At 49.4% G+C, this 13,664-nt stretch overlaps 2 protein-coding genes across 2 annotated transcripts; one reads left to right on the forward strand and one right to left on the reverse strand.

Annotated features, from left to right (window-relative positions):
• The first annotated feature begins 9 nt into the window (after positions 1 to 9).
• Positions 10 to 8,467, forward strand: GCNA (germ cell nuclear acidic peptidase). Its single transcript, XM_045191261.2, has 6 exons — positions 10 to 360; positions 1,368 to 1,581; positions 4,500 to 4,644; positions 5,810 to 5,945; positions 7,035 to 7,239; positions 7,544 to 8,467. Exons 1-6 carry the CDS (start codon positions 66 to 68, stop codon positions 7,791 to 7,793), a joined length of 1,245 nt encoding a protein of 414 aa, XP_045047196.1. The 5' UTR covers positions 10 to 65; the 3' UTR covers positions 7,794 to 8,467.
• Positions 8,468 to 10,336: 1,869 nt separating this feature from the next.
• CXCR3 (C-X-C motif chemokine receptor 3) lies at positions 10,337 to 13,151 on the reverse strand. Its single transcript, XM_024555207.4, has 2 exons — positions 12,858 to 13,151; positions 10,337 to 11,884 (listed from the first exon to the last, which is right to left on the reverse strand). The coding sequence occupies exons 1-2, from the start codon at positions 12,867 to 12,869 to the stop codon at positions 10,784 to 10,786; spliced, it is 1,113 nt and encodes a 370-aa protein (XP_024410975.1). The 5' UTR covers positions 12,870 to 13,151; the 3' UTR covers positions 10,337 to 10,783.
• Positions 13,152 to 13,664: the final 513 nt, after the last annotated feature.

Raw genomic sequence — 13,664 nt, forward strand, 5'->3', positions numbered from 1 at the left:
TTTGAATTTCAGATAAGATTCTGACAGTGTCTTCTGATAGTCGTAAGAAGTATGTGAACCAGGAGATGCCAATAGTTATCAGTGATGGTGATGATAGTGATGTGGAGGGTCCTGTGGTAATAGAAGATAGTTCATCTGATGACGACCAGATTGCCTCAATTAAAAAGGAGATGATGCAGTTTACTATCTCCCCCCCAAATTCATCTGCTACTAGTAGAAATCCCAGCCAACCACTAAATGATCCTGAGGCTGAACTAGAGATTCCAGGTGAAAAGATGCCAACTGATGGAAAGGTTCTACCTGTGGTGGACCAACCAAGGAAAAGGAAATGTAAAACCAAACATTTATGTGTGCCACCTGGTAAGCTTGTCAACCCAAGTATCCCTGTCCCCTGACCCCCTGAATGTGCCTGGCCCACCCAGTGTGCCAGCTGTGCCTGCCTTGCCCTTTGCCCTGAATTTGTTTGTCTTGTTGGGTCTGCCTTTTCTGCCTACCAGCCTGTGCCATTTTAGCAGCTGCCTGGTAGCCAAGGGAGGCCACCATCCCAATGAAGGTCTTTCTAGGAATGGGTGGGGGAAGTGGGAACGCCCAAGTCTTAGTATTCATCATTCCATCTGCCTGGAGTGCTTTGTCCCTGACCTCTTTGTCCCGAGGATATCTCATTTTCCTGAGGACCCAGCCCTGTTGTTGTTTCCTGTAGGAAGGGGTAAGTCAGAGTCGCTCCTCCCTCCTGGGTTCTCACGGTTCTTAGACTGCGCCTCTGTTAAAGCATATCTGAATCTGTCCCGTGGGTAGACGGTAAGCCTCTTGGTTGAAGAGCAGTTACTGGTGTTTCTGTCTCTCCCAGGGTCTAGCCTGGTGTTGGGCACATAACAGGTGCTAAATAAATATTTTAAATGAATGCATGTCATTACTGATAGCAAGTCTCTGGCTAGAGCCACTGGCAGTATGGGTGCTAGATAATGGTGGGAAGATCTGGCTTTCCTATTGGGTGAAGGTGCTTCCTAGGACAGGAGCCACTTTGCTCAGAGCAAGCATGTGAGAGAGGCCATGCCACTCCTTATACTGCTCACGCCTTAGCTGCCTTCACAGTCCAACCTGGACACTTGCTCCTGTGACCTCATTATAGGTCTTGGGGCCTATGATGGAGTCCTACCCAGCTTATTCCACTGGCAGCTTTGCGTCACAGGCATAAAATCTTTCATGCTGACAGCAGCATGTGGGCTTCAGACTGACCAAGTTGTCACTTGCAGATGTTGCCCAGGACTTGGCTGTGGGGGCTGCTCCTGGGTTTCTGCCAGTTGCTTGATGGGGCCAATTTTCAGGGAACAAATGAACTGTTATCTCTTTGATTGTTATCCCTTCAGCTGTTGTTAAAGGACAAAAGCGGACTCGGTCTTTGGAGGAACTTCAGCAGCCGCAGCCAAAGAGAAGAAAGCTGAGTCAGCCAGCTGAGTCTTCTTGCAAGAGAAAGGGGGCTGAGTCAGCTGAGCCTCCTTCCAAGAGAAAGCAGGCTGAGCCTCCAAAGAGGAAACCCCGAGCAGCAAAGTCTCCACAGCCATCTCACCAGCATGAGCCTGAGTATGTACTGTTTGTGTTCAACCAAACCAGAATTGATCGCCTGATTGTCAGATGTTAAGCAGCCCACTGGGCACATGTCGGGGGATTCAAGGGAGTGAAGGAGTCTGGTGGAGGACGGGGACAAAGTTTCCATCCCTGAATTGGGAAAGCATAAGCAGGAGGAGGCTGTGGCCGCTCCCCGCTGCTGCCCTCACTTTCCCCTAACAGAGCTGGGCGATGACCCCTGCAGTTCCCCAGGCAACGGGGGCCTTCTGCTCCCGCAGCAGCTCTGGCCTCTGAGGTTTCCTTTGCCCTTTAACTGGGGTTAAAGAGTGATGTGTAACCAAACAAGATACTCTTTTTCTTCAGCCTCATGGCCACCAGTTTGCCGTAAACCGAAGCAAACACAGCCGCAATGGTGAGAAGGCAGAATGGACATGTTCCAATCCATTGGAATCAGAGGGAGGGCAGAGTCAGGATTGTCTTCCAGGCTTTTCTGGTGCTTTGTATGAACTCAGTTACTCTCACTACTTGTTTGCGTTCTTGCAGGATTTTCAAGCTTTGTTAGAGGTTAGGGTGAAATAGATTGTTTATAGTTCCTTTATTTGTATTAAGCTGTATATAATTGTTACCGAAAACAACAGGTCGTTTAGACCAAAGACATGCTAATACTTAAAGTAAGCAAGGAATTAATACATTTTCTCATTTACATTCCAGGAACTTCTCAGTTTTTCCCTTAATAACATGAGGTAGTAAACAGAGTTTTCTTCATTTGTTTTTACTGGCATTCAGGAGTAATATATACTTAGATGTTAATTATCTTACAAGAGAAGGAAGAAAACATTTGAAGGATTGTATGTTTATTTCTTCACCTGTATTTTGAGTCCATAAATGCATCCGAAGGGGAGAAGAATGATGTGTCAAGCACTGGGCAGCAGAGTGACTTGGGCCTGAGCAGAGAGGCTCTCGTTCTGAGCTTCTCACTGCGTGAGGTAGCTGGCAGCAGTTTGGCTTGTTCTCCATTAAGATGGCCCCCCTTTCAGCACTCTTTCTCCTCTGGATTCCTAGATATCTAGCTAACCTGCTTTGCCTATAGGAACGTGTGTTTTGGGTCACTGCCAGGTTGCTTGACTGCAGAGTGTGACAAAAGGAAGAGAGAAGCTCCCCTTTTGACATTGTGCTCTGCATCATACAAGGGAGGCTAGCCTGTCTGGACTGCTCCCTGTTGCTGTGGTACTTCCTGTTTCAGTCTGTAGGCTTCCTGTTGTGCTTAGTATTGTACCTGTGGGGGCTGCTTACTGGTCATGTTTCCATATGGGGTCTTGTTGACTCCTCTGATGTGGAGATGCTCAGCCTGCAGTAAAGTGGCGCAAACATTGAGGTAAAAGTGTGCTAAGCCACAAGGCCCACTTGACGTGCATACAGACACATGCAGGGTCCTGTTCTCTGCTGAGGTCTGCAGACGGTTCAGGTATTCATCTGTTACCTTTTCTGATGCATACTTGCTTTCTGAACTAAGTAACTTGAGGCAGAAATACCTATTTCTTGAGGCAGAGATAGGTCCTATCAGGCCTTGAGATGAAGAACCTTCCTTCAGCTGTGTTTGCCTGATCGGGTACTTTTTCCCTCTCTCTGTCCCAGCCACCTCACACGGGGTTTATTTTGTGGTTTAAAAGGGTTAATGAGTGTCCTGTTAAGTCAGAAACTCATTTCCCCGTGTTTGCTCCTGTTTTTTTTTTCCAGCTCTGTGGCTCATCTCTTTGGACTTGTGGAGTGTTCCAGCCAAGATAAAAACACTTCAGTTTCAATAAATAGGTATTGCCAGTGTCAGTCCTTCAAGTGTGGAGCAGTACTCCTTGTGCACTTGAATTAGGCCTTGAAAAGTGGGGCAGCAATAGTGGTCTAATGGAAAGACCATGAGATTGGTGGCAGAAGATTGTGTCTCTGTGAACTTTGCATAAGTCACAACCTTTGAGCTTCAGTTTTCTTCTCTGCAAAGTGGAGATCATAAGACTGTTGATGGTTTCTTTGCAGGGTGGTTATGAGGATTGACTGTCACGATGCAAGAGGAACTTCTTGGCAAATTATAAAGTGCTACACAGATAGTTGTTCTTGGTGCAGATGTGGTCATTCTAGGCTATGGACAAATAGGTTGTACCGAAGCCCAAAGGAACTGTGGCCAGTGTGGCCAGTCACAGTTCCCATCCAGGGCATGTTTGAGCGGCCCACTTTGGCCAGAGTGGGAATGGCAGCTGGAAATAGAAATCAAGACTAGCTTGCCCTGGGCCTTGATTGCCAGGTCAAGAAGTCAGTGGGACATAATTGGGATATGGCTGAGGAAAATTAATCTAGAGGTATGTTTGTGGGTTCCATTAGAAGAAAAAGAGTCTGGAAGGGACACAGAGGAATGCCATCATATCCTGCAAAAAGGGAAGGCCAGGAACTTGATCTAGGCTGGTGACTGAGGTGCAGGATGGACGAGGTGGTGGGAAGGAGACAGCGGTGTGTCTTCGTGCATAATTGGCTCTAGGGTAAGGAAGAAATGAATTAACAAATGTCTGAGGTTTTCCACCTGTTGAAATACAAGTTGGATCATTAAACACACTGAGCCAGAGACGTGCTCGTGTCAGTCTGTTGGAAAATTGCATCAGACAGTTAATTGTAAACTCAGGACTAGATCTCAGGGGAGAGATGGAGAATGAGGATGTAGGTGTGGGATCACTCCTGTTGAGGTTGAAACCGTGGGCTTCACATCTCTGACAGTATGTGAGGAGTGAAGAAAAAAAGGCTATAAATAGAACCTTGGGAGACACCCTCATATAAGAAGTTGGAAGGAGGAGGGACTAGCAGGTTTTCCAAGTCTCTCTTGACCTGTATGTATGCAGTTCTTCTATGTATTTGTTTAGCCATACAAGATTCATTTGAATTTCCTTCTGCAGGAATGCTAATTGCAACATACCTGGATGTTTTTTGCGTGGCATTGAAAAGCTGAAGGAGTATTCTGGAAGGAACTTCAAGAAAAATAAAGATGAACTGGTCAGGAGACTGTACGTCCTGTTCAACGAGACTGTCTTTAATAAAAAGGTAAAATCAGTAAGGACGCCCTTATTGAGTACCTGCTGTATGCCCAGCACTTTTGGGTGTCGTGAGGTGTGCAGATGTGCTAACTGTATATTTCCTGTCCTTGAGAAGTGTCAGTTTAGGTGGAGAGATAAGATGTACTTATGTGAAAGAGAGAATGTTTGTGGATTATAATATACAGTACAGACTGTTATTGCCACGGGAGGTCAGCAGAGGGGGAAATCACTGAGTTCAGGAAATAGGATTGCTTGGAGGAAGTGAGACTCTTTCTGGTTCTTGAAGGATGATAAGTGGAGAAAAAAACAGTGATGGGGAAGAGGGCATGTATTGAGGCCTGACTATCTGGAAGAGGGGGTTCCTTTTGAAGTATAACGTGACCTTGGGCAAGGGACTTAAGTCCTCTTGGCCTCAGTTCTCTCGTCTGCAAAATGGAGACAATCATAGTACCTCCTACTTCATAGAATTATTGTTTGGCCTAGGTAAGTGAATACACCTGCAGGGCCTTCTTAGAACAGGACTTGCCACATAGCAACATTTTTTTTTTTTTTTTGGATAGCATAGGACTAGATCATGGAGGGTCCTGGGAATCAGCTTAGAGGAGCTTAAATTAAAATGAGTAGGCACCACTGCACAGGGACGCGCGATATGAAATGGCTGCTGAAAGAAACTAATCACTCAGAAGCAGGGGTGCGCACAAGATTGGAGAGGACCTGGAGGCAGAGAGACAGACCCTTGGGTCATTATGTTTTTCAGACTTGATCACTTCTGCAGGGAAAGTTCTATTGTTCTAAAGGTTCCCTATTCTTTGGTGCCCTTCCTGATGTCATATCAGATGACCATTGAGTGGAACCTTAAGTTCCAAGTTGCGTTTTCAGTTATGCCACAGCACTCTCATACATGGGTCACATCCACGTCAGCTGGCTTGTCCTACTCTCCTTGGTTGCCCCTGGGTTGGTCTCCATGCCAGGGAACACAAATCCTGTGTACTCTCCAGGGCTCTCTGAGCAGTCCCCCTCATGTCCTGATGGTCTGCTAGTTGTCCTTACCTGGGCCTCGGCTTGGCTTTTATTCTCCCTGGAATGTTTTGATTTGCAAAACTCTTTTGAGTTAACATTTTCTGGCCCTCTTAGAACTGCGTGCTGACTCCCTGTTTGCTTGTCTTTCTCAGCTGCCAGAGAAACTGGATATCTGCTGGAATAAGAAGATGCTGAGAACCGCGGGCCTGTGCAGCTCTAACCACTCGTCTAACCCGGCACGGCGCTATACTAAGATTGATATTTCTCTGAAAGTCTGCGACTCTGCAGGTAATGGCAGGAGCATGGCAGCTGTCTTGATGGGCTCTTTCCTTCTGACATTGCGCCTGATGAGTTATGCTTAGGTGCTGGTATTCTCTGGCAGCCCACGTCACAGCTCTACCTGTCATTCCTGGGGGGACATGCCTACTGTGTGTTGCTTAGAGGACACTATTATTGGATGTCTCACCATCCCTGGGAGTCCCACTTGTCCATCTTTCTAGTAAGCCTCACTTTCTCTCCACAGCTCCCTGTTGCCTGCAGCAGCAGCTCCATTCTCCCAGTAACTGAGGTTCAAGGTTGCCTCTATCTGTCTAGCCAATAACCAAATCTTCATAATGTCTCTGCTATCATTATCTGTCCTCCGTCTTTGCCTCTGCCCAGGTTATGGGCCATCATCACCTCCCTCTTCTCCCTGCTGCGTTCAGTCTCCTGCACACTGCATTACTTTCCTGCTAAGAAACCTACAGCTGGCCAGTGCCTAGAGCCCGGCTTTTGGGGCCATCCTAGTCTGCCTCTCGGCCTGTCACCTCTCTGCTAGTCTTGACTCCCACTGCTCCACCACCAGCCTGTGCTCCCTCGAGACTGTCTTCCCATTGGCTTTCAGAATGGACCCTATGTTTTCCTAACCTCCACCTTTGTTCCCATTGTTCTCACCTAGAATGGCTTTACTAATTTTGCAAGTCCACTCCATTGTGAAGGGCCCAGCTCAGGTCCCAGTTTCTCCATGGCACTATTCTTGACCTAATCCCATAGCCCTGGTAATTGTCCTTCGCCCTGCCCACTTATGTTCCCAGAGAGTGGAAAGCAGGTCTTGGCCAGATGTGTTTCTGACAGTGACGTCCCACAAAAGATGAGCAGGTTGGAGCTGCTCCGAAAACACTCACCCACCCCAGGCTCTCCTCATTGACCATATCAGCTGGAAGTGGGTGGAAATTTTACTTTCAGAACCTTGGGGAGATAACACTCATTCTTGCCTCTGCCTGTGCTTAACTATGATGGCTTTCTGTCTGGTGAGGTGGAGAGTCCAGGGCTGGTTGTGTAGTGACTTGAAGGGAGTTGGTTGAAGTGCTCATGGTTTCTTTTTATTCCTCTTCCAAGACCGAATCCGGGATACTTTGGCCCATGAGCTCTGCCACGCAGCCTCCTGGCTGCTGAATGGCATCCATGCTTCGCACGGTTACACATGGAGATACTATGCCAGGAAATGCAACTTGGCCCACCCAGAGCTGCCGCTGGTCACCCGTTTCCATAACTACAAGATTAACTACAAGATCTACTATGAGTGCACTCGGTGCAAAGCCAGGTAAGACCCCTTCTCCTCAGACTTTTCCCAGTGGTGTTTTTTACCATAGCCTCCCAAGTGGCTCTTCAGTGATTTTATTGACTATCTGACTTGAGAAGTAAATAAGACCTCTCTGCTCCTTTCACGTCCTCTTTTCTCCAATTGCTCCTACTCTGAGCCAGCCTGACCACTGCTGCTACTTTGGTGCCCCACTCTCTGAGAACCCCCAGAAAAGTCTGGCTTTGGGCCCAAGGCCAGCAGTTCAGAGAAAAGGCTGAGTTACAGTGACTGACCCTTTGCTGTGTGCTGTCGCTTTCCTCTTTAGGATTGGCCGCTACTCCAGATCACTGGACACCGAGCGCAGCGTGTGTACCTCATGCAAGGGCCGTCTGGTCCTGCTGCCGTTAACTCGCAAAGATGGAACCCCCATCAAGCCGCATGTTAGACCCTTTGCCAAGTATGTGAAACAGCATTATAGAATCGTCAGGCAGGGAATGGAAAATGCAACCCATGGGGATGTGATGAGACAGCTCAGCAAGGATTATTTCATCTGCAAAGAAAACAACACCCTTTAAGTTTATAAGAGGGTATCTGTATGAGCCGAGTCCTCTGTTTATGAAGAAGTTTTAGGAAAATATCTGTTTCTATGATGTTATGAATATTAGAATTTAAATCTTTTTTATAAAGTTTCATATTGTTAATGATTGTTCTTTAACCAAGTGTTCTTTCGCTCAGCACTTTGTGCCCTTGATTGTACTTGGAGGTCCTTTGGACCCCACCTTGTGTTTTATACTCTATAGTTGTGACGTGTGGAACATATTTACACTCTGTAGTTGTAACGTGTGGAACAAACTTAGACTCTGTAGTTAAGACGTGTGGAACCTACTTAGATTCTGTAGTTAAGACATGTGGAACATACTTAGATTCTGTAGTTAATATGTGTGGAATAAACTTAGACTCTGTAGTTGTCATGTGTGGAACATATTTACACTCTGTAGTTGTGATGTGTGGAACATATTTTTGCTCTGTAGTTATGAAATGTAGAACAAAATTTAACAGCAAATTAGATTTTTGAGAATGAGAGTAACTCTGGAAAATGAACATGTTTAAAGGTAGTGTTTCAAAATGAGGGCTCCTGGCAGATGTAACCTGTTATACTTCGCTAGAAATAAAATTCATATTTCATGAAATTACTTTTGCCATCTGAACCAATGTAATTGTTCATGAAATACAAAAAAATAAAGTGTTTTCTGCAATTAACTAGTTAGCAAAGTCTGTTCATTGACAACCTGTGCCGACAGCAGAATAAGCCGTTGGGTGTTCTGTCTAGGACCCCGACATCTGATGCTCTCCTGTATATGTTGGGAAGAGCATTCTGTGTTTTGGGTTTTCTCTGATTCTTGTAACTGCTCACAAGGTTTTCAGAAGCCTCCCCACCTGTGGGAGCTGTCTGAGATGTGGATGGAATCAACCTTGTATTCATTGCATATTGGTGCTGTAGCAGATGACCACAAGCTTAGTGACACGCATTGTCTTACAACTGTGTGGGGTGGGAGTGGGCACGGACCTCACTTCGCTGGAATCCAGGCGTGGGCAAGGCTGCGTTCCTTTCTGGAGGCCCTGGGGGTGTGTGGAGGTAGCTGTTTCTTTGTCTTTTCCAGCTTCTAGAGGCTGCTGCAGTCCCTGGTGTGTGGCCCCTTCCTCCATCTCCAAGGCCAGTTGCCTCTGTTTCTCTGACTTTCTCTGTCTGCATCTGCCTTCTCCTTTCACTTTTAAGGGCCACATGATGACACTGGGCCGACCTGGGTAATCCAGGAGCAGCTTCTTTTTAGGCCAACTGGTGAGCAACCTCAGTTCCCTTCGCCACATAAAGTAACATCTTCCCAAGTTCTGGGGCTTAGAGTATGGGCACATCTTTGCTGGTCTGGCGTCACTGCTCTTTTTAGAGGCTGGATGTGTTCTGTCATTGTCCCTCCTTCCGTCCTTCCTTCATTTTGCGGGTGCTCAGTGACCCTTTAGTGACTACCAATGGAAGTCTTGCCACCAGTCTAGGGGGGATTGGGTGTGGTGCACAGGGTGTTGGTACGAGCTTTCCCAGCTAGATCCTTGGGTCTCCTCTGTGGTTCCATGTCCAGCCGGCCTGTGAGACTGGATCACCACACGCTGCTGATAGGGGACCTCACAGTGTGGTGGTTTCATCCCTACAGAGGGAGGGGCCCGGCTTCTGTCTGAACTCAGTAACCCTGTCAACCCGCCTTTCTGGGGAGCCCTGGGCATTTCTTCCACTCATTTCCACCCTAGCTATAGCTGTGGGAAAATGCTGGGAAAATGCTGCTCACACCCCACCCATGCCTCCAGGGGGCCTTTGTGCTAATGACTATTGACTTGTTATCTGATTTCATCACTTGTCTTCCATCCCATGCCATTTCCCTAGTAAAAGCCTGCATTACCTGTAACCTCACTAATCACAACTGCCTTCTAATTGGTCTCTAGAATACCATCACCTGACCCCAAACTAACTTTCAGTCTTGTGTTCAACCCTTCCCCCTCTGAATCCTTCAGTCTGTTGGGACCACTTATAATTCCTCCAGGAAGCGTTGCTCTTTTCAGCCTTCCCACCTTTGCTTCTGCCCTCCCTTCTACCTGGAAACACCATCTTTCCTTCTCTTTGCCCTTGGGAATACCTCTGGCTCATTCCTGTCTTCAGGAAGCCTTCCCAAATGGCTCCAGCCACAGTGTTTGCTGTGTGTGCCACATATTTGCCTCGTGGCCTAGACTGCAGGGTGTTGTTATGTCTTGCCACATCCTCAGCTTCTGGAGTACAGGGACCATGTCTTACTTATGTCTGAAGGCCCCTTCCCCAGAGTATGCCCACATACTCTGTCCAGCCAGCCAGTTGATTGTTTACCCTGTACCCGTGTACCTAGGTGCTTCCCTGCAAATGACGGGAGTGCCCAGGCGGGTGGAGAGTAGGCCAGATGTGAATGTTAACACAGGCAGCATTGGCTGGCACAGTCCCAGGCACAGGCAAGGAGAAGCAGGACATGTGTCCCCGAGTCTGGGCAGGGTGGGTTGGAATTATGCACCACTAGCACACCGTGGTACTTATATTCTTATTTATTGAAAAGTTTTAAGCAGAACTTTATACATAAAAGTGAGCGAATACAGAGGTTTTGGGGGCTATAGCTAGTCATTGCTGGGCTGGAGGTCTGGGCCAAGGCCCCATGGGGGCAGCTTCCACCATGCCGTGTGCCTCAAGCTCCTTGCATATGGGGAAGGCCAAGGTCTAGTTACTGGATAAAGAGGGTGGTAGGGCTCTGGGCAGCCAAAGGAAGAAGGGCCTAAAGGCAGCCGACTCTGAATTGTCAGGATGGGGCTTAGCAACTAAGGAGCAGCAAAGTCCCCGGAGTCAGGAGGGTACCCCCTGGGAGACCTGGCAGTGCTGGGGCTACCAGGAAACCCCAGGAATATGCGTCTGGAGAGCCAGACCCTGGGCAGAGGGGGGAGGAGCCTGGAATGGCTGGGAGTCAGGCTGTGTGGTGAAAAGCTTGCCCCCAGCCCAGCCTTACAAGCCCTGGAAGGAGGCCTCTGTGGTCTCAGACCAGGATGAATCCCTGCGGGAAGACGGCAGCTGCCGCTGGTGCCCGCTCTGGCCAGGGCAGCCCAGGCGCAGAAGTAGCATCCACATCCGCTCTCGGAACTTGACACCCACGAAGGCATAGAGCAGTGGGTTGAGACAGCAGTGCATATAGCCCAGGCCAGAGGTGACGGACTTGGCCACGTCCACATGACTTTCTCGACTACAGTTGCGGGCTAAGGCCCCCATGTTCATGAGGATGTCCACCAGCATCACCAGGTAGTATGGGGTCCAGCAGAGGGCAAAGGCTACCACTACCACCACCACTAGCCGCATGGCTCGTAGCCGCCGCTGGCCCCTGGAGACCAGCAACACAGCTAGGATGCGGGCATAGCAGTAGGCCATGACCATCAGGGGCAGCAGGAACCCGGCCACCAGCTGCAGTAGGCGCAGAGCTGTGCGGCCCACCTGTGGGAAGTTGTGCTGGCACTGGGTGACATTGAGGCGGGCATCACGGTGGGCCGACAGGAAGATGAAGTCAGGGAGGGCAAAGAGCAGACACAGCCCCCAGACAACAACACAAGTGAGGGCCACGCGGGTGGGGGGCCCCCGGCGGTAGAGCTGGGTGGCGTGCACTATGCTCAGGTACCGGTCAAAGCTGATGCAGGCCAGCAGGAGGGCCCCAGCATAGAAGTTGATGTTGAAGAGGGCACCTGCCACTTTGCAGAGCTCAGAGCCGAAAACCCACTGGACTGCGGCGTCCACTGCCCAGAGGGGGAGGGTTAGCACCAGCAGGGCGTCGGCCACGGCCAGGTGGAGCAGGAAGGTGTCGGTGCTGCTCAGGGCTGCCCGCTGGCTCAGCAGTACAGCTGCCACCGCACCATTGCCCAGCAGCCCCAGCACAAAGAGGAGGCCGTAGATGGCTGGCAGGAAGGCCCGGTCAAAGTTCAGGCTGAAGTCTTGAGGGCAGGGTGGGGAATCGCAGCAGAAGTAGCTCTCGTTTTCTCCTTCATAGTCAATGGAAGAGCTATAGTTTTCTAGAAATTGGGCAGTTTCGTGGCCTAGGAACTCCACCACTCGTTCACTGATCTGAGGAGAAAAGGAGGGAGGGAAGGAGGGCAGAGACCCTGTAAACAGACTCCTTCAGAAGTTTCATCTGAGGACCCTTTCTAGGAGGGCTCCACTGCAAGGCAAGCCCTGAGGCCAGGGCCACACCCTGTAATTGTCCCCACCTTTCTAACAAGGTCACGCCTCCTGAACCATCTGCCCAGCCTTGGCTATTCCTTCTCAAAGGCTGATTCTCCCTCACCCTTTGGGCCATCCCTTTAGCACAGGGACTGTGGGCTGGATGAAAGCTTTCCTCCTGATTCAAGAGCAGTCCCTGCCCCCTCTCCTCTTTCTCCTTTCTATTCCTTCAAGGCATGCTATTGTCAGTGTCCCAGCCACGCCTAGTTGTACCACTTTCCTTCCCAGGGTGCCACCCCACTGTCCCCTCTCCCAGTCACTGGCCCTCTTCTTCCCTCCTCAGCCCTTGTCTGGGGACCCCAACTACCTGCTCCCCATGGGACCCCTCTATAAATCACTGTGTCCTCCATGCACGCTTTCTGCCCCTCCTTTCTTTCCCTTACACCAAGGACTGCCACCCACCTGGGGCTCCTCCACTAAGCTCTAGCAGAAATAGGCCTTCCCCCCTTCTCCCACAAACTACTCCAGAGCTGCTGGCCTCCCTAGGGCCAGTTCAGTGCAGTACAGAGGAGTCAAAGTTCCAAGTCAGGGTTGAAGGGTGCCTTGGAGGGGGTCAGGGGTGATCCTCTACCCCCTGAATTTTGCAGGTGAGGCACCAGCCAGAGAGGGAAGTGACTCACCCGGTGGCCATTGGCACAAGTCAGCAGCCACGGTAGGCTCTTGATTCCGCGTCTGGTACCCCTTCCACTCAATTGCTGCGTTCTCTACCTACTCACCCAACCCTCTGCTGCTTCTGGCTCATGGGCCACTCCTGCCAGTCCCCTACTGTTCTGGGCTCTCCACACTGATAGTGGCCTGGCTGGACAGCGGCACTTACCTCAGAGAGCATGGTTGGACTGGTGCACAAGCTGCTAGGCGCGTGCTACCTGCCCCTGTGCTTGGGGCTTGTGGTTGAGAACCTGCACTACACAGAGGAAGTGAGGGTTTCATGTGTTTCTCGACCGCCGCCTCTTCCATGGGGTTATGTACACCAGACCTCTCTAGAGCCAATGCCATGGAGCTCCCCCTCCCAGCCATTCCCCTGGCCAAGGAAGGTGCTTGGGGTCAGAAAGGCTGAGGCCTCTGGAACGGCTGAGGCAGGGCCTCCCAGGGAGCAGGTCTGAGGGAGAAACAGAGCAGTGGGGAAGTGAATGAAGGACAGCCCTCCCTGTGGTCAGGGAAAGAACTGTTTCTCTTGCACTGGAATAGCCCATGCTCAAATAAATGAGAACTTGTGCTTCTCAATCCTGGACCGGAGTCTATTTTTTGTCTGATTGTAGACTGGATTGCTAAATGTGTTAAGTCTGTGAAGGACATTGTCCTTCTTTAAAGAATCAAAGTGTTTAAAAGAAATCAATTACATTAAATGTAGTCCTTTACTATTGCCCCTTCCTGGTAATCAGTAGGGGCAAGGACAGGGTATTAATAGTAATGACCTTGCTATGTGTCAGATGTTGCTTTTGGTGCCTTCTCTGTCACTACCTCATTCCAGCCACACAGCTCTATCGTCAGGTGGGGATTATCCTTATGACTAACTCAGAAAGGAGAAAGGTTTTCACCAGGTGGGTGCTAAGACTGAACCCACAGTTGTCTGACTTTTCTTTTACCACTCATCACACTGCCTTCAGTTTTTTGATGTTTTTTA

This window comes from Desmodus rotundus, chromosome X (assembly GCF_022682495.2).
Source record: "Desmodus rotundus isolate HL8 chromosome X, HLdesRot8A.1, whole genome shotgun sequence".
Classification (NCBI taxonomy): domain Eukaryota; kingdom Metazoa; phylum Chordata; class Mammalia; order Chiroptera; family Phyllostomidae; genus Desmodus; species Desmodus rotundus.